General features: G+C 45.3%; 1 protein-coding gene across 2 annotated transcripts in view; it reads right to left on the reverse strand.

The window, feature by feature from the left end:
* The window catches only part of PWWP2A (PWWP domain containing 2A), a gene marked incomplete at both ends in the record, with an annotated part of 41,095 nt that overhangs the window by 13,195 nt on the left and 8,205 nt on the right, over positions 1-19,695 (reverse strand). Inside the window, one exon of one of the 2 annotated variants that reach the window (XM_080699559.1) lies at positions 1,767-2,731. In XM_080699559.1, coding sequence (XP_080555685.1) covers positions 1,767-2,731 — 965 coding nt within the window. Of the gene's footprint in view, positions 1-1,071; positions 2,732-19,695 lie in introns of those variants that run through there. The other variant, XM_080699558.1, reaches the window with a different exon arrangement.

Genomic DNA, 19,695 nt, shown 5'->3' on the forward strand with positions numbered 1-19,695 from the left:
ACGGCAAACTAAAAGTTTGGTTTTTCATCTTTTCTAAATAAACACTATTACAAAGAATAACTTTCTACCATCTTGAAATTTTTCAAAGCTTTTTGAGAAACACACACAAATAATTTGGATTTAGTTGATTTTATTTACAGCTTTTTTGTCGTTATTGTTGTTGTTTACATTTCAGAGCATTACACAATCACATTTTCTCATTTTCTGACCTGCAAACAGATACCTTAAACGGAAATATCTTTTAAAAATTATCAAATTAGGTACATCCAAAATGCAACAATTACACATGACAGTTCACAAAGTGTCATTTACTAGGACGTGTCCTAAGAATTCAGGAACAGCCAGTCAGCGGAAATCTGACCAAACTCAGCAGCCAGCTATTTACAATCCAAAACCAAAATTTTCTAAGCTCCCGAACCAGACGGAAGCTTAAAAAGTTCTGTTTATCCCCACTGCACAAAGGAGAGTGTGACTCAAACCTGTCCCGTCTTGAGCGTTTGAATCCCAAATACTGGGCTATTTCCCCAGCATGTCACTGAATGGCAAGCATCTCAGCTTGTCAAACACCCCGGTATCAAATGTTTACACCATTATGCACATAGAAAGACTAACTGTTCATTTAATAAAAAAAAAAAGTAGTCATTAAATATCCACACTGAGTCCCCAGCTCACCAGCCCTTACTAATCCCCAGTATGCATCTGTGTCACACGGTGACAGGCGGTATTTTAGATACGTATGTATAGACATACATATACAGCAATAGGTACAAATGGCAATTAACAGTCCCTGCAAAAATTCAGTTTCAGTTGAGGCTATGGCTTCTATGCCTTGGGATAGTTTTAGACCTCAAATTTAGAAAATACTGCTAAATCTCCCTTCCTTGAGATGAGATCTGACTGCATGTTCGGTTTACGCCTCTCAGCCTACAAAATGGCTATAAAGTAGAAAAGAGCCAGTCAACTGAGTGCAAGTTCTCTCCCGGATCTGGCCAGGCTAATCGGCAGCTGTTCCTAAGCAGACCAGGGAGCCCGAGGCGCCCTCCGGGAACCTGCCTACCTCACTGTCCACGCTCACGTCTCAAACTGTGTCAACAGAGCCCGGACTTCGGGGGTCAGCTGCTTGGCAGCCTGGGCGGCCTCTGTGACAGCCTTACGGTACAGGCCCTTTCTCTTCTTATTAAAGCGTGACTGGAAGTTTTCTAAGAAGGGGGAGAGTTGTGAAAGAGCAAGGAAAGACGTCGTTGGAGACCCGAACCACGAGATCCGGGCCTCCTGGCGCACTAACAGGCCGCTATCTCTCCGGCTCACGGTTATGGTAAGAACCCGGGCTGGCCACCAAGGGAAGCCGTATATCTTGGCCCAAACAATGTCCCCTACGCATACGGTCCTGCCATCGGGTGTGACGCACTTAGAGACGTTTTTGGAAAAGATTTTCATTTTCAAGGAATTACTGAGCCTTTTCTCTTCCTTCGAAGAGGAGCAAGTGGAGGAGGTGGAAGGTGCATGCATACTGCCTGGAGGAAACTCAAAGCTTTCAGAAGAGCTACACTCAGAGCTGGAAGACTTCAACCCATCCGTGCTATCAATGCTACACACCGACGCACCGGAGGAGTCAGGGTTCCTTGGATTTAGGGTCATGTAAACAGAGCTATTGCTTTTGCTGCCCCTCTTGCCCAGGGCCTGTGGTCCACCCTGCTCACCCGGCACAGCTCCGCTGGCCTCTTCGGAGCCGTGCGAGGGGCTCGGGCTTTCTGAAGGGGCCTCACCTGCTGAGCGGGTGGACGAGCAGCGAGACTGGGGCTTGGGTGCCATCTTGCCGCCGCGCATTTTCTCGAGGCCCGTCTTGAGGGAAGAGTCGTTCTCTTCGTTCCTGTACCGCTGTGGTTTTAATCGGACCCGGGGCGGGAGGGAACCTGAGCTGGGGTTCTGGTACCGCCGCGTGAAGTGGACCTTCGAGTGGGCGCTCCTGGAGGCGGAGCTCTCGCTCGGCTTCTTCTGCGCCTTTTCTTTGGCCATCTTCAGCACGTCCCGCGCCTTGGCGTGGTCCATGTTCTTGCTCTGCAGCACCTTCTTGGCGGTCAGCTGCGCGCGGGACGTGTTTGCCTGGGCGGGGACTTTCACCACTCTGCCTCGGCTGTGGGCCATGTTTGGGACCTTCACCACGGCGTTTCTCTTCTGGCTCTCGTTTAGGCTTTTCCCATCCACTTTCGGGTCGGTTTTCAGTTTTTTGTTCACAGTAGCTACACTTTCGTTTCTCCGCTTCTTGTCTTCGTACTTAGAAGAGTCACTTGCGCTACCCCCTTTTCGGATTTCCTTTTTTTCAGCGACAACACTGTTTTTACACTTATCACACAGGACCTGTCTGGGCCGTAGTTTAATAGCATTCATTATTGAAGTGGGTTCTTCCCTGTACATTTTGCGTTTGGGTCGCTTGATTTTGCGAGGAGGCGGCTGAGGTATTGATTGGTTATACGTGTCCCTGATAAACAAAGGGGGAGGATAAGGTGCTCCTTCGTGGAACAGGGGCGGGGGCTTGGAAGTCCACAGGCTCGCGGCCAAGCTGGGCTCCGGGGGCGGCACGGGAGGAGGGTCGCTGGGAAGAGCACCGTCCGCTGCACAGGAGACTTCTGTCCCCGCGGGGAGCGCGCCGCACGGCAGCTGCTTGGCTTCCGGTCTGTCCTTACAGTCCCTCCTGGGGAACACTGTCACGGGGATCCCATGGGGCCCAAACCTTTGAAAGAAATGAAACAAAAAGGGAAGCCAGTGAGCTGATACCTACAACTCAATGCCTTAAGTGAAACGCAAGCAACACCAGGCTGGGTGGCGCACACCTGTCATCCCAGCGCTCGGGAGGCCGAGACCGGAGGACGGCGCTTCTCGGACAGCCTCAGCTACTTAGTGAGGCCCTCTGCAACTCAGTGACACCTTTTCCAAAATAAGAATAAGAAATAGGACGGTGTGTCACTTGGAGGTAGAATGCCCCTGGGTTCCATCCCCAGGACCACAAAAATAAAAACAAAAGAATCATGTGATATTACATTCACTAAGGTATATACAACATCTTCAGTAAACACAGCCAGAAACTTATAATATATGTAGATCAGAAAAACCCCACCTCGACCTTATCATAGACTAATCACTAGGAATTTAAAGAGAGGCGCTCCTTTACTCCTGGATGCTAACTAACTCTTCTGTCTCCTCTTCCACCTCCCAAAAGAGAAAACAACATGAATTCACATACTCGACTCAAAAGCAGAAAGAAATACCACTGTGGCTTTCAAACTTTTTAAAGCATACATTGCATTAATATTCTCAAAATATAGCCCGGCCAAACGGTTATATACATATACACTTACAAACATAAACATATACACTTAAAAAGAGTTAATATACATACACAAAGACACTTAGGCAAAAGGGAACCTTGTGTGATAGGGACTGATGGATTTTCCACACTCTGGTCTGCTTCATTTAACACTCGTCAAACTCAGTATGTTATTTTTATTTTATTTTTGTGGTACGAGGGATGGAACCCAGAGGCTTTCTCCCTCTGAACTACACTCCCAGACCTATTTTACATTTTATTTGGAAACAGGGTCTCACTAAGTTGCTGAGAGCCTCACTAGGTAGCTGAGGCTGGCTTCGAACCCAGGGGCATTCATTCTACCTCTGAGCCACACCCTCTGCCCTTTCTTTACTCTTTATTTTTTGAAACAGGGTCTCGCTGAGTTGCAAAAAGCCTCACTAAGTAGCCATCCATGGCTGTCCATGGACCGCGATCCTCCAGTCTCAGCCACCCAAATGCTAGGATTACAAGTCAGCGCCACCCTGCCCGGGTAGTATGTTAATTTTTAAACTCCCTTTGGTCCCTTATTGCTACCAAATTACAGACCCTCAGTATTCAAGGCAATGATCCAGAACACAAATCTTTACAATTGCCAATGCAAACAGAATTGGCCAAGCATGATGGAGTATGCCTGTAATCCCAATACTTGGGAGGCTGAGAAAGGAGGACTGCAGGTTTGAGGACAACCTCAGCACTCAGCAACACAGCATAACTCTCAGCAATACAGGAAGACTCAGAGTCAGGAGGAGGGTAGGGCTTGGGAGGTAGGAATGCCCCTGGGTTCCACCCCCAGCACCAAAACAACAAAGGGTATCAATAACTTTCTTCTCACATAGACCTAGAAATACTTGTGGTATAGCCAGGCGTGGTGGCACACTCTTGTAATCCCTGCGCTCGGGAGGCTGAGACAGGAGGACCGCGCAGGTTCGAAGCCAGCCTCACCTACTTAGTGAGGCTCTCAGCAACTTAGTGAGACTGTTTCCAAATAAAGTATAAAATAGGTCTGGGAGTATAACCTGGAGGTAGAAAATCCACCCCCAGTAGCACAAAAATATATATAAATAAAATAAAGCCCTAAATCCAGCTGGGCCGGGTAGCCCTCACTTGTAATCTCAGTACTTAGGAGGCTGAGACAGGAGGATCTCAGATTGGAGGACAGCCTTAGCAAGTAGTGAGTCTCACCAACCTAGAAAGACCTTGTTTCAAAATGAAAATAAAGTAAGGCTTGGGGCTGAGCTGCACGTGATGATGTACTGTGATCCCCGTACTTGGGAGGCTGAGACAGGAGCATCAAAGATTGGAAGCCGGCCTCAGCAATTTAGTGAGACGCCGTTACAAATTAAAAGATAAAAATAAGGATGGGGTGTAGCTCAGAGGTAGAATGCCTCTGGGCTCTACCCTAACTCCTAGCCGGCCACGGTGGCACAAGCCTGAAACACCAGTACCTGGGTGTCAGAGGCTGGACGACTGCAGGTTCCTGGACAGCCTCAGCGAGTACTTGAGACTCTCATCAACCTAGCAAGACCCTGTTTCAAAACAAAAATAAAACAGGGCTGGGGTGTAGCTCGGAGGTGGAAATGTTCCTGGGTTTCACCCCAGCACAATAGAATATGCTCAGTACTCGACACACATGTCCGTATGTATGCACGCGCGCACACACACACACACACACACACACACACACACACACACACACCCATTTACTTGTTCATTCATTCACTCAGTCATGAATCCTAACTTCAAGTACAGCCTGTGAGAATCTTCAGCACAGCACCCTAGAGTATTTGATAGCGGAGACCCCTGAGCCTCACTCTTAACACAATCCTGAGTCTCCTACAGTGAACCCCAAGATCTAAATTTTCAAACACTTTTACATTAGTTCTTTTTTTTTTTTTTTTTTTTGGCAATACTGGGGATGGAACCCAGGGGCATTCTACCTCCCAGCTCCACCCCCAGCCCTATATTTTATTCTTTATTTTGAAACAGGGTCTCACTAAGTAGCTGAGGCTGTCCGTGAACAGCCATCCTCCTGTCTTGGCCTCCTGAATGCTGGGATTACAAGTGTGTGCAACCACGCCCGGCTTAAAATACCTATCTTCTGAATAAGACCAGTGAGCCTCTGGGTGCACAGCTGCAAGCTTGCGATCCCAGTGGGTGGGAGGTTGTGACCGAGGACAGGAGGTCACAAGAGAGACCAGCAACCTAGGGAGACCCTGCTTCAAAACAACAAAGTAGAGCTGGGGTGTGGCTTGGAGGTGTAACGCCCTGGGCTCAATCCCTACCACCACAGGAAAAATAACACAGGGGAGAGGTGTTGCTCAGGGGTAGAATACTCTGGTGTTCCCAGAATAAAACACACACACAGAGCTGTTATGTCACAGCAAGAGATAAACTAAAGAATCTTCAGGCTAATGATGTAAAGGTAAAGCTCATAAACGTGGGTACTACAGTCAAAATCGAAAGCCTGACTATTACAGGAAGCAAGAAGATATTTTCCACTATTTGGATTCCATTTAAGATTATCTGAGTATTACTGATTACTATAGCCTTGAACAAATGAATAACCTTGTATTCCCTTACTAGTAGGCTTTATATAGTTGATATTTACTCAAAATAGATAGCATAAACAGGGGGTGGCGGCGCTCTCCTGTAATCCCTGTACTTAAGAGACTGACAGACAGGAGGATTGCAGGTTCGAGGCCAGCCTACTTAGTGAGATCCTGTTTCAAAATAAAAAAGCCGGGCGTGGTAGCGCACACTCGAGGCTGAGACAGGAACATCTCATTGGTGAACAGACTCAGCTACTTAGTGAGGCCTTCTGCAATTTAGTGAAACCTTGTTTCAAAATAAAGAATAAAAATTAGGGCCAGATGTGTGGCTGGGAGGTAGAAGCCCCTAGGTTCTATCCCCAGTAGCAAAAAATTAAATAAAAAATAAAAAATAAGGCTGGGGGTGTAGCTTAGAGGTAGAATGTCTGAATTCAATCCTCAACACCACACACACATACACAATATAAACTTTAAGCAGATACACCCTGAGGAATTAAATACGCAGGGAAAAAATCCAGGACGGTTAGTTGAGATACTCCCCAGTGCCCCAGTTATGACAAAGAACACCTCCCAACAAAAATTATATCAACAGAAGTAAAAATTCTACTGTTGAAAAAATTATTATACCCGTATAATCTCAGTACTTGGGAGGCTGATACAGGAGGATCACAGGTTCATGGCCAGCCTCAGCTACTTAGTGAGGCCCTTTGCAACTCAGTGAGACCCTGTTTCAAAATGAAGAATAAAAAATAGGGCTGGGGGTGTAGCTCAGAAGTAGAATATATGAGACAGGAGGATGGCGCAGGTCCGAGGCCAGCCTCAGCTGGCTTAAGAGACCCTGTTTCCAAATCAAATATAAAATAGGTCTGGGAGTGTAGCCCAGAGGTAGAAGGCCCCTAGTTTCCATCCCCAGTACCACCAAAAATAAATAAATAAATAAATAACAAGTAGAGAAAAAAAATACAAAATAGGGCTGGAGGTGTAGCTCTGAGTTAGAATGCCCCTGAGTTCCCTAACTTAGTATTGCATAAAATAACATAATAATAAATAATAAGTAGACTTACATATTTCAATCAGATTTTTTTAGAAACCACAATTAGCAGCAGATTCATAATAAAAGAGAAAAAAACTGAAGCAAGATTACTTAGGTCCACATCTTGTCCTTTTTGGGAGAAGAGGGGTGCTGGGGACTTAACAATATACGTACAACCTCCAAGCTACATCCTCAGACTTATTTTTATTAGGAAATAGGGTCTCACACTACGTTGATGAGAGTATCCCTATTTCCTGAGACTGTCCTCAAACCTGTGAGCCCTCCTGTCTCAGCCTCCCAAGTACTGGGATTAGAAGCATGCAACACCATGCCTGGCTCACATTTTGTCCCTCTGGGAGATGGTTCCTATGTCAAAACGGAATCTCAGGACACATAAAATTAAATTAATACTCAAGATAAATGCAATAGAAATTTTTTTAAAAAAATGTGGATCCATTCCATTAAATATTAAAAATACAAAACAGAATAGCCAGGCGTGGTGGCGCATGCTTGTAATCCCAACATTTGGGAGGTTGAGCCAGAAGGATCACAGGTTCATGGAGAGCCTCAACTCCTTATTGATGCCCTTCCCAACTTAGCGAGACCCTGGTCAAAGATAATAAAATACAAATAGGACTGGGGGAGTAGCCTGGAGGTAGGATGCCCCCGGGTTCACTTGCCAGCCAAAAAAAAAAACAACTTAAAGCAGGATCTCTAAAAATTATTTACACACTGTCAAATGAACAGAATGTATTGTGTTTGTGTGTGTGTACATGTGTGTTTATATTTATTTTCAAAATAAAAATAAGGTTGGGGGTGTAGCTTGGAGGTAGAATTCCCCTGGGTTCAATCACCAGTACCGCAAAATAAACAACAACAACAAAAAAACATAGCTGTTGTAATAAACTTTTGTTGCATGGGTCAGTGAAACTAGATATGTGTAGAGGTTACTGTGCTGTATGCAAGATAACTCACAGCCAGGTACAGCATAGGCACCCATAATCCCCGTGCTGGGAGCCTGAGACCAGAGGAATGCAGGTTCAAGGCTAGCCATGGCAACTTAGCCAGACTGTGTTTCAAAATAAGTAAAAAGGGTGCAGGTGTAGCTCAGAGGAAGGATTCCCCTAAATTGAATACTCAGTAGCCAAATAAAATGAAAAGGGCTGGGAATGTAGCTCAGTGGTAGAGACACCCTGGGGTCACTCCCCAGTACCACACCTAAATTATACCTCATGTAAAGGGCTTGGTAGGGGCATACTGTCCCCAAGCCACATCAGTGTTGTAGCATGTGACGTGATTTCCTCATGGAGCCTGAGAAGTACTGGACTGTGTAAGCATGTATATGTGTATATACATGTGTACGTATACACAGCGATATATATACTGGGATTACAAGCGTGTGCCACCATGCCCGGCTTCCACCAACACTTTTAAAACAAGAAAGCAGCCGGGCACGGTGGCACACATTTGTAATCCCAGCACTTGGGAGGCTGAGACTGGAGGATTGCAGTTCACGGACAACCTTAGCTACTTAGTGAGGCCGTCTGCAACACAGTGAGACCCTGTTTCAAAATAAAAAAAAAAAAAAGAATAAAATTAGGGGAGAGAGTGTAGGTCGGAGGTAGAATGCCCCTGGGTTCCATCCCCAGACCTGCAAAAAAAATAAAAAAATAAAAAAAAACAGCAAGAAAGTGTGTGTGTGTGTGTGTGTGTGTGTGTGTGTGTGTGTGTATAATCTGAGGTGGGTGTGGTGGTAAAACCCCCTAAATCCAGAATTTGGGGAGCTGAGACAGGAGGATCACAGGTTCGAGAACAGTCTCAGCAAGTAGTGAAAGTCATCAACCTAGTGAGATCTTGTTTCAAAATAAAAATAAAATAGGGCTGGGGGTGTAGCTGAGAGGTAGAATGCCCCTGGGTTCGATCTCCAGTGTTGTAATAAATAAAATCTAAAGGTCGGGCCTAAGGTGCACACCTATAATTCCAGTACCTGAGAGGCTGAGACAAAGATCGACAGCCTCAGCTTCTCAGTGAGATCCTGTTTCAAAATAAAATGTAAAAAAGGGATGGGGAAGCCAGGCGTGGTGGCGCATGCGTGTAATCCCTGCCCTTGGGAGGCTGAGACAGGAGGAGCGCACAGGTTCGAAGCCAGCCTCAGTTACTTAGCGAGGCTCTCAGCAACTTAGTGAGACCCTGTTTCCAAATAAAGTATAAAATAGGTCTTGGGAGTATAGCCCAGAGGTAGAAGGCCCCTGGATTTCATCCCCATCACTGGGGGTTTAGATCAGAGGTAGAATGCCCCTGGGTTCAATCCCTGGTACCACAAATAAATAAATAAATAAATAAATAAATAAATAAAGTAAAATACAGTAAGATCTGTCCTACTAAGTGTACATGCCAAAAAGTCAACTCAAGTACCATAAACACAAGTTGAGAACAAGTCCGCTGGGCCCAAGCTGTAGGTCAGCGGTAGAGCACTTGCTTAGCAAGTAGGAAGCCCTGGCTTCCATCACCCACACTGCAAAAAATAAATACAAGTCTGCTCATCTGACCACACAAGCAGTCCTTGGCCAGGACCCGGCTTTGCAGTAGTAAACCCAGAAGCCAGCAGTCCTTGCCAAAGAGGTCCCAGACTGCAGAAGGGAAGACATCACTGTGTGCTGATGTCAGCCAAAAGGCTTCACGGGCAACAAGAAAGATGGGCTCCCGCACACCAAGAGAAGCGAACGGCAGCAGGTGTAGTCTGGTTGCCCATTTTTGAATGCTGTGAAGGATTCAAAGGCTGAAACAATGAAATAAAGAGAATCCACCTAAGAGCGAAAGGCCTGTGCTGGGATGAATCCCACCACCAAGGTGGAGGCGTCTTGGATAGAGAATTAATAACTCTCCTAACCACCAGGCCATTGGAGGCTTGAGAGTACTGCAGCGATAGGACCCTACGTATCCAATATGTCACTTTGTTAAAAGCTGTGAGTAGCTGGGCATGGTGGTATACACTTGTAATCCCAGCATTTGGGAGGCCGGGACAGAAGATCACGGTTCACCAAAAAACAAAACAAAAAAAAAAAAAAAAAAAAAAAAACAGGAAAGCTGTGAGCTCAGCCAGATACGATGACGCATGCCTGCAACCCAATATGGGAGAAGCTAACACAGGAGTGTCACAGGTTCGAGGCCAGCCTCAGCAATTTACCAAGTCAGTTTTGTGGGGGTGAGAGGTTAATAGGGGTGGATCCCAGAAGCATTCTACCTCTGACCTATACACCAGCCGTGTGTGTGTGTGTGTGTGTGTGTGTGTGTGTGTGTGTGTGGTGCTGGGATAGAACCCAGAGGCTTTCTACCTTTGGGCTATACTCCCAGACCTATTTTGTATTTTATTTGGAAACAGGGTCTCACTAAATTGCTGAGAGCCTCACTAAGTAGCAGAGGCTGGCTTCGAACCTGCAATCCTCCTGTCTCAGCCTCCCAAGAACTGGGATTACAAGCATGCGCCACCACGCCCAGCTCAACTTATTCCTTTTTTATTTATTTATTTTTGGTGGTACTGGGGTTCCTGGAAACACTTCTACCTCCGGGCTACACTCCCAGACCTATTTTATAGGGAAACAGGGTCTCTTAAGCCAGTGCAGCTGGCTTGGAACCTGCATGATCCTCCTGTCTCTGCCTCCCAAGCACCAGGAGTGTGCACCACCACGCCCGGCTATTATTCCTTATTTTGAAACAGGGTCTGAGTTGCAAAGGGCCTAGGTAGCTGAGGCTGTCCTTGAACAGTGATCTTCCTATTTCAGCCTCCAGAATGCTGCAACCACCGGGCGTGGTGGTGCACACTTGTAATCCCATTTGGGAGGCTGAGACAGAGGATCTTGGTTTGTGGCCAGTCTCAGCTACTTAGTGAGGCTCTCTGCAACTCAGTGAGACCTTCATTTCAAAATAAAGAATAAAAAAAATAGGGCAGGGGGTGTAGCTCGAAGGTTGAATGCCCCTGGGTTCCATCCCCAGACCCACACACACAAAAAATAATTTTTTAAAAATAAAAAAAAAAAACAGGCCTGGGTTTTAATTCAGAGGTAGGTAGAGTGACTCTGGGCTCAATCCCCAATACCAAAAGGGAAGGGAGATTTACTTAATTTATTTTACCTTTCCTATTTCATTACAAATAAAGTATGAAGTACCTTATGGTTATTTTAGTCTTTAAATTCTTCTTTAATAGTATTCTTTATTTTTATTTATTTTTGTGGTACTGAGGATAAAACCCAGGTGCCTTCTACCTCCAGGCTACACTACAGACTTATTTTATACTTTATTTGGAAACAGGGTCTCACTGAGTTGCTGAGGCTGGCTTCAAACCAGCCTGCGATCCTCCTGTCTCAGCCTCCCAAGTGCTGGGATTACAAGCTGTGCCACCACGCCCGGCTTTAAATTCTTTTCAAATTCAGTTACCCAGTGCTTACTAAACACTTGGCATTTGATAGATGCTCCCTGTGTGTGTGGTGGTAGGAAAAGAACCCACAGGCTTTTCTTTTTTGTTTTGGTGGTACTGGGAATGGAATCCCTGGGCCTTCTACCTCCGGGCTACACTCCCAGACCTATTTTATATTTGATTTGGAAACAGGGTCTCTTAAGCCAGCTGAGGCTGGCTTCGAACCTGTGCGATCCTCTCGGCCTCCCAAGCGCGGGGATTACAAGCGTGCGCCACCACGCCTGGCTGAATCCACAGGCTTTTCACCTCTGCACTACACCAGCCCTATTGTGTGTGTGTGTGTGTGTGTGTGTGTGTGTGTGTGTCTGTGTGTGTGTGTAAGAGAGAGACAGAGAGACAGAGAATGTGTGTGCGTGTGGTGTGTCTGATACTGGGAATTAAACCCAGGGGCATTCTACCTCCAAGTTACACCACCAGCCCTATTCTGTATTTTGGTTTTGGTCTTGTTTTGGTCTTGTTTTGTTTTTTGTGTGTGGTACTAGGGATTGAACTCAGTGACAGTCTACCTTTGAACTAGACCCCCAGCCCAACTTTACTTCTGATTTGGAAACAGTCTTGATGAGACTCTCGGCACTTGGCGAGGTTGTCCTCCAACCTGCCACCCTGCGACCTCAGCCTCCCAAACAGTGGGATTCCAGGCGTCCACCACCACGCCCGGCTGGAGCCGTGCTTAATAAACTCACAGCTGACCATTTTACTTCCTCTTATAAACAAGTGTGCTTCACTACTGCTAGGACCAGGCCAAAGAGTATGTTATTTTAATCCCCAGGACCATATATGAATTAGAAAGTCAATTTCCCAAACTCTCCAGAGTTCACGAGACTGAACTGAAATGTAATTATTATTTTTAAAACAAACAGCTATTGTCTGGGTGAGTAAGGGACAGAAATCTACCATTTATAACTTCAGGTTAACAACTCAACAAAATATTAGCTGAACAGTAATGGCGAAACATAGTTGTGTACACTTATTTTTTTGGTACTGGGGGTTGAACTCAGGGACATTCTTCCTCCCGGTTAAACCTCCAGCCCCATTTTATTCTTTTGTTTTGAAACGCTTTCACTAAATTGTGGAGGGCCTCATTAGTTGCTGAGGCTGGCTGCAAACCTTTGATCCTCCTTTTTCAGCCTCCCAAATTCTGGTATTATAAACATGCCCTACCACACCCAGCAGTACATTTATTTGCAATAGAATTTTTTTTTTTTTTTTTTGGTGATACTGGGGTTCCTGGAAACCCTTCTACCTCCGGGCTACACCCAGATACCTATTTTTTATTATATTTTTATTTGAAAACAGGGTCTCTTAAACCAGCATGGCTAGCTTCAAACCAGCGCGTTCCTCCTGTCTCCACCTCCCAAGCTCGGGGATTACAAGCGTGCGCCACACATCTGGCTGCAATAGGGTTTCTAAAAGAGCGTGGTGGTGCAGGCTCAGGGCACTCAGGATGAACGAATGAAAGTTCAAGTGTAGCGTGGGCAATTTAAGGAAATCCTGTCAAGAAAAAAATGAGGGGGGTGTGGCGGCACAGGCCTGTAATCCCAGCACTGGGGAGGCTGAGACAGGAGGATCACAGTTTGAGGCCACCCTCAGCTACTGGGTGAGGCCCTCTGCAATTCAGAGACCCTGTTTCAAGATAAATAATTTAAAACAAGGTAGCTTGGAGGTAGAATGCCCCTGGGTTTCACTCTAGTACTGCAAAAATGAATGAAAGAAAGAAAGAAAGAAAGAAAGAGAGAGAGAGAGAGAGAGAGAGAGAGAGAGAGAGAGAGGGGGGGGGGAGGGGAGGGGAGGGGAGGGGAGGGAGGGAAAGGGAAGGGAAGGGAGAAAACAGGGCCAGGGGTGTAGCCTGAGTAAGAGGCTCCTGGGCTCAACCTTTACTACTAAAAAGGGGGAGGGGCAGCTGGCTACTACAGAGGCTTAGGAAGGAACCAGCCTGGGCAACCTGTGACACCGTCTCAACATTAAAAGTTTCAGGAGCTGGGAATAGAATTCAGTGGTGGAGCACTCCCGGCTCAATCCCGGTACCACAAAAGAAAAGGCAGAGGCACATTCCGTTACCTCTGCCAGTTACCACTTGCAGCAGTTTATCTGCTGCTCTGTGACTTTATGTATGAAATGGGAATAAGACTCTTGCATCCTGTTTCTCAGGGTTAACTGAAACAATGTATACCAAGAAGTAGGCCGGAGCTTAACAAAGAATGGGGCACACACAGTAGCTGTTATCAAGTACAGAAAGTAAAGCTTGAGGAAGTTTCTTTTTTGTTGTTTTGTGGTCCTGGGGATGGAACCTAGGTACATCCTATCTCTGAGCAACACCCCAGCTCTCTTTTATTTTTTAAATTTTTATTTATTTACTTTTGGTGGTACTGGGGTTCCTGAAAAACCCTTCTACCTCCGGTCTACACTCCTAGACCTAGTTTATATTTTATTTGGAAACAGGGTCTCTTAAGCCAGCAATCTGGCTTCAGACCTGCGTGGTTCTCTTGTCTCCGCCTCCCAAGCGCGCCACCACGCCCGGCTTATTTTTTATTTTTAATCAGAGTCTCAGTAAGTCACAGGTCTCACAAAGTAGCCAAAGCTGTCTTCAAATCTGTAATTCTCCCATCTCAGCCTTCCACATATTAAGATTAGAGGTGTGTGCCACCATGTCTGCCTTGATAACTGATTTCTTTAGGGCACTCTTGCCAAAATAGTGGAATGATCAGTCTCAGCAGCTTAGCAAGACTCTTTCAAATTTAAAAGAGTTGGGCATGATGGAGCCCACCTGCAATCCCAATACTTGGAAGGCTGGGACAGGAGGATGGCAGGTTCAGGGCCAAACTCAGCAACTTGTGAGGCCCTCCACACTCAGTGAGAATGGCCCTGGGCTCAATCCCCAGCATCACAAAGAAAATAAATAACAAAAGGCTGGGGGTATAACTGCTCAGAGGTAGAACACCCCTGGTATCAGTTCCAGTATCACAAAATAAAATAACATAAGGGCTAGGAGTGTAGCTTGGAGGCAGAATGCTTCTGGATTCAATCCCAGCACAAGACAACAACAAAAGAAGGGCTTTGGCCGTAGGATGCAAGCCTGGAAACCTGCAATCTCAGGACTCAGGCTGACACAGGAGAGGGAGGTTCATGGACAGCCTCCCACCAACCTAGGACAAGAGCTGGGGCTGTATCTCAGAGGGAGAGCGTCTATCATTTAATCCCTGGACACACACACTGGAGCCGGCACAGTTCACAGGTGCAATGTCCTTCAATCCCTAGAAACAAATAAAATTAGTAGAAAGTAAAATGTGGTCTTATTTACATAAAACAAGACATCTGGTATATAAAATCTACTTAAAAATTTTATTTTTGTCGGGTGTGGTGGCGCATGCTTGTAATCCCAGCATTTAGGAGGCTGAGACCGGAGGATCACGGTTCGCGGACAGCCTCAGCTACTTAGTGAGGCCCTCCGCAACTCAGTGAAACCTGGCTTCAAAATAAAGAATAAAAAATTGGGCAGGGGTGTAGCTCGGAAGTCAAATGCCCCTGGGTTTCACCCCCAGACCCTCCAAAAGAAAGAAAGAAAGAAAGAAAGAGAATAAAAATTTATTTTTACTTTCAAAATTTTTTGCTCTTAGATTCAAACTAGATTTTTAATGTCTAACAACTAATCACTTCCCTCTTCAACAAAAAAATTAAAAAACAAAAATCACCCAGAATGCCTGGCATCGTGGTACATGCTTATAATCACAGTACTTGGGAGGCTGAGACAGAACAACTACAGGTTCACTAGTGAGGCCTTCTGCAACTTAGTGAGACCCTCTTTCAAAATAAAGAATTAAAATTAAAATATAACAGCCAGGCACGGTGGTACATGCTTGTAACACAAGTACTTGGGAGGCTGAGACAGGAGGATCGCAGGATCAGGGCCAGCCTCGGCCACTTAGTTGAAACCCTCTGCAACTTAGTGAGACCTGTTTCAAAAAAAAAATCAGTAAGTAAAAATTAAGCCGGGCATGGTGGCACACGCTTGTAATCCCCGCGCTAGGGAGGTGGAGACAGGAGAATGGCGCAGGTTCGAAGCCAGCCTTACTGGCTTAAGAGACCCTGTTTCCAAATAAAAATATAAAATAGGTCTGGGAGTGTAGCCCGGAGGTAGAAGGGCTTCCAAGAACCCCAGTACCACCAAAAAAAAAAAAAAGGAAATAAATAAAACATAGGGCTGGGGGTGTAGCTTGTTGGTAGAATTCCCCTGGGTTCTATCCCCAGTACCACAAGAAAAAAAAAGTTTTTTAAATATGTACAAGTCCACACCACTGTTCAAGACACCACGTGGGGCCCAAGTTCTCTACCAGAACACTTGAGCACGAGCTACTGATCCACTACTCATACTGATCCACTACTCACTGCTTCACCAGAATGGCTGGTGTATTTTTCCCACCAAAAGTACAGCTATTGCACCATACGTTCATGGTCTCTGTAAAGAAAAGAAATCATTGTCTTGGTTTATATTTCCTTTAAAAACAGGTAGATTTTCTACAAATTGCTTTAAGAATGCACAGCAAAATCTAAGTTTTCTAAAGAAATGATCCATTTTTAATGTAAACAGCCCTGTCCCCGTCAATATGGCATCTGTAAAATGACCACCTGTGAATGCAACGAGCTCCGACCTTTAAGACGCATGCGCAGAGAATGAAGCTGCACAAGCGTTTTTAAGCAAATGTTTACCTCGTGATTCCTTCAATTCATATCAGATAAAATATGGACTCAGTGATTTTCCAGGGTTTCCAATAGACTTTAAAACTATTTTTAAGATGAGAATGAACGGATTAAACAATCCCTGTCTGTAAAGAGAAAACTGTTGAATTTGGCAAATAAATAATATCCCTTCAAAGATGAATTGAAAGAGCCAGAAGTGATAGGTTTTGCCCCTTGCAGATAATCTTGATTCGATAAGTGTTTATGCCTGTAACTACTACAGTGAGAGCTATGTTTAAGAGACAGGTCTAAAAGTTTGAAGGCAAGTAAGTGACAACTAATTTCTATTTGACCCAAAACAGAAAAAGAGGCTTTCAAGAGAGGACTGAGGCCAGGCGCGGTGGCGCACGCTTGTAATCCCCGCGCTTAGGAGGCCGAGACAGGAGGATTGCGCAGGTTCGAAGCCAGCCTCGGCTACTTCATGAGGCTCTCAGCAACTTAGTGAGACCCTGTTTCTAAATAAAGTATAAAATAGGGCTGGGAGTGTAGCCCGGAGGTAAAAAAGCCCCTGGGCTCCACCTCCAAGACCACAAAAATAAATAAATTTAGTAAGGCTTTTAGCAACTTTGTTAGACAATGTAAGTAAAATAATAATAAAATAGGGCTGGGGTGTAGTGTAGCTCATTGATAGAATATCTCTCTGGGTTCAATCCCAGCACCACAAATTAAATATCTAAGTAAAAAGGTGGGTGTGGTGGCACACGCTTGTATTCCCAGTACTTGGGAGGCTAAGATAGAAGGATTGCAGGTTCATGGCCAGCCTCAGCTACTTAGTGAGACCATTTCAAAATAAATAAAAAATAGAACTGGAGGTGTAGCTCTGAGGTATGGGTTCAATCCCCAGTACCACACACACAAAAAAGAAACGAATTAAAGAAAAGAAAAAACAGGCCTATGGGTATAGCTTGAAGGAAGAATGTCCCCTGGGTTCAATCCCCAGTATCACAAAATAAATAAATAATAAATAAAAAGGGTTGGGGGCTCAGATAAACTGCCCCAGGATTCAATCCTTAGTACCATCAAAAAGGGAAAAAGAAGAGTTTAGTAACCTAAAGGAATGCTTATTATATATAAAAATTTTTAAAGTATAAAATTAAGGAAGAGCCGGGCGTGGTGGCACACGCCTGTAATCCCCGTGCTTGGGAGGCTGCGACAGGAGAATAACACGGGTTCGAAGCCAGCCTCAGCTACTTAGTGAGGCTTTCAGCAACTTAGTGAGACCCTATTTCCAAAATAAGTATAAAAAAGGTCTGGGAGTATAGCCCGGAGGTAGAAAGCCTCTGGGATCCACGCCCAGTACCACCAAAAAAAAAAAAAAAAGATTACGGAAGAAAGGAAAGCCCAACCTGAATTTATAGGGCTGACTTGCCCCATCATCTAGACTGTCACTACCCATTGCTAAATGGGTTCACAGCAGACAGTGGGCTGGGATGAAGCAGCTGGATGGTGGATGGTCAGGTGAGCACCAGACACTGGGTCCCACCTCCAGCCAGGCAACCAAAAGGTGGGGGTTAGAACATGCTTTCACCCAAAAGCATTCAGTTTCAAACAAACACTATGCTAAACAAATCTGTTCCAAAAGCACCCTTTTTTTGGTACTGGGGATTGAACCTAAGGGCATTCTATCTCCAAGCTACACCTCAACCCTTTATATTTTGTCTTGAAACAGGGTCTCGCTAGGTTGCTGAGGCTGTCCTAGAACCTGTAATCCTCCAGTCTCAGCCTCCCAAGAAGTGAGATTACAGGTCCGTACCACCACACCTGGTTGAAATACCCGCTCTTTTTTTCTTTTTGCGGTACTGGGGATGAAACCCAGGGGCATTCTACCTCTGAGCAACACGCCCAGCCTTATTTTTTAATTAAAATAATGAGTGAGTTGCAAAGGGCCTCACTAAGTAGCCAAGGCTGTCTGTGAACCACAATCCTCCTGTCTCAGCCTCCCAAATGCTGGGATTACAAGCGTGCGCCACCACGCCTGGCTAAAATACCCACTTTTACTTTCCAGTTATAGTCAAAGGACGATTCCTAGAGGAAAGGAAAAAGCAACAAGCTACTCAAGATGGTACAGCCCTCTTGGTATCATTTTACATAGAACACTAATTTTACATGTAACACTCATGTGTCATGGCTGAGAACATCATAGTGTTTACTTGTACAAGCTAAGACAGCTGTAACATCACTAGGTAATAGAATCTTAAGGGACCCCCATCAAAATTATGGTTCAAAAATGTGGTCTGTCCTTTCTGAAATGTCACTGGGACATGTGGCTTCAATCTGGTCTGTGCTTAAGAGGCCAAGCCAAACACATTATCCTAGAACTAGAAAAGGGCTCAGTGGTAGGTCAGAAGGGGGCTGGAGGTGGGGCTCAATGAGGAAGCTTCAACCCCAAGCCCCAAAAACGAAGAAACAAAAACAATAACCAGGCCTGTGTGTGTGTGTGTGTGTGTGTGTGTGTGTGTGTGTGTGTGTGGTACTGGGGGTGGAACCCAACGGCTTTTCTACCTCCAGGCTATACTCCCAAACCTATTTTTATATTTTATTTGGAAACAGGGTCTCACTAAGTTGCTGAGAGCCTCATTAAGTAGCTGAGGCTGGCTTCGAACCTGTGCGCTCCTCCTGTTTCAGCCTCCCAAGCGCTGGGGATTACAAGCGTGCGTCACCACGCCTGGCTCAATAACCAGGCCTTTTGAAGACTGAACAGAAGCACAAGAAATCAGTCTCCCCAGGGGTAATTCTTTCTTGGTTATCTCACAGACAGGCAGGACCCAAACCTTAAAAGCTTACTATCTGTCCTGATACTCAAGCTAAGGAAATGGAGGGTCCCCAGAGAAGCCTGACCATTAACTGGCTGTGGAATCTGCTCGGCTCCAAGATCCATATCCTTTGTGCTATCCCATGCACACAGAAGTAGAGAAGAGGACTAAGCTTCAGACATGCACTGTGCTTTGCTTTCCCTTGAAAACTTGCTAGCCCAATAATGTTTTAACATGAAAGCAAAAAATGCACATAGGTTTTAGAGCCAATTCGACCTAACTGACCAAATTTAAGTAAACCGTAGCTTTCTTCTACATAAATGAAAAATACTGCCAGTTATCAAGATTATGCAGGCAGTAATATGCCTGGTACAAAATAGGCTCTTGATAGGAAGCTCTTAGTATTTTTATACCTAAAGGTACAATTCCGTGGCCAATTCTAATACAAATATTTTTTTTCTTTTGTGGCACTGGAGATGGAACCCAGGGGCATTCTACCTCCAAGTCACACCCCCAGCCTCATGTTTTATTCTTTATTTTGAAACAAGGTCTCACTACGTTGCGGAGGGCCCCAATAAGTAGCTTGGGTTGGACACAAACCTGTGATCTCCTGTCTTTGCCTCCCAGGTACTGGAATTACAAGCGTGCGCCACCACGCCCAGCTCAATACAAATTATTTTTAAGGCAATCGATGACTATAATGTAGTCATGACCGTCTTAGAAGCTGTAATAAGTGATTCAACAGTTAATCCTAAGACTGATTATGAGAAAATTATGCAGGGAAGTAAACGCAGGACTGGGACTGT

This window comes from Muscardinus avellanarius (assembly GCF_963383645.1).
Source record: "Muscardinus avellanarius genome assembly, chromosome: 7".
Taxonomy (NCBI): Eukaryota; Metazoa; Chordata; class Mammalia; order Rodentia; family Gliridae; genus Muscardinus; species Muscardinus avellanarius.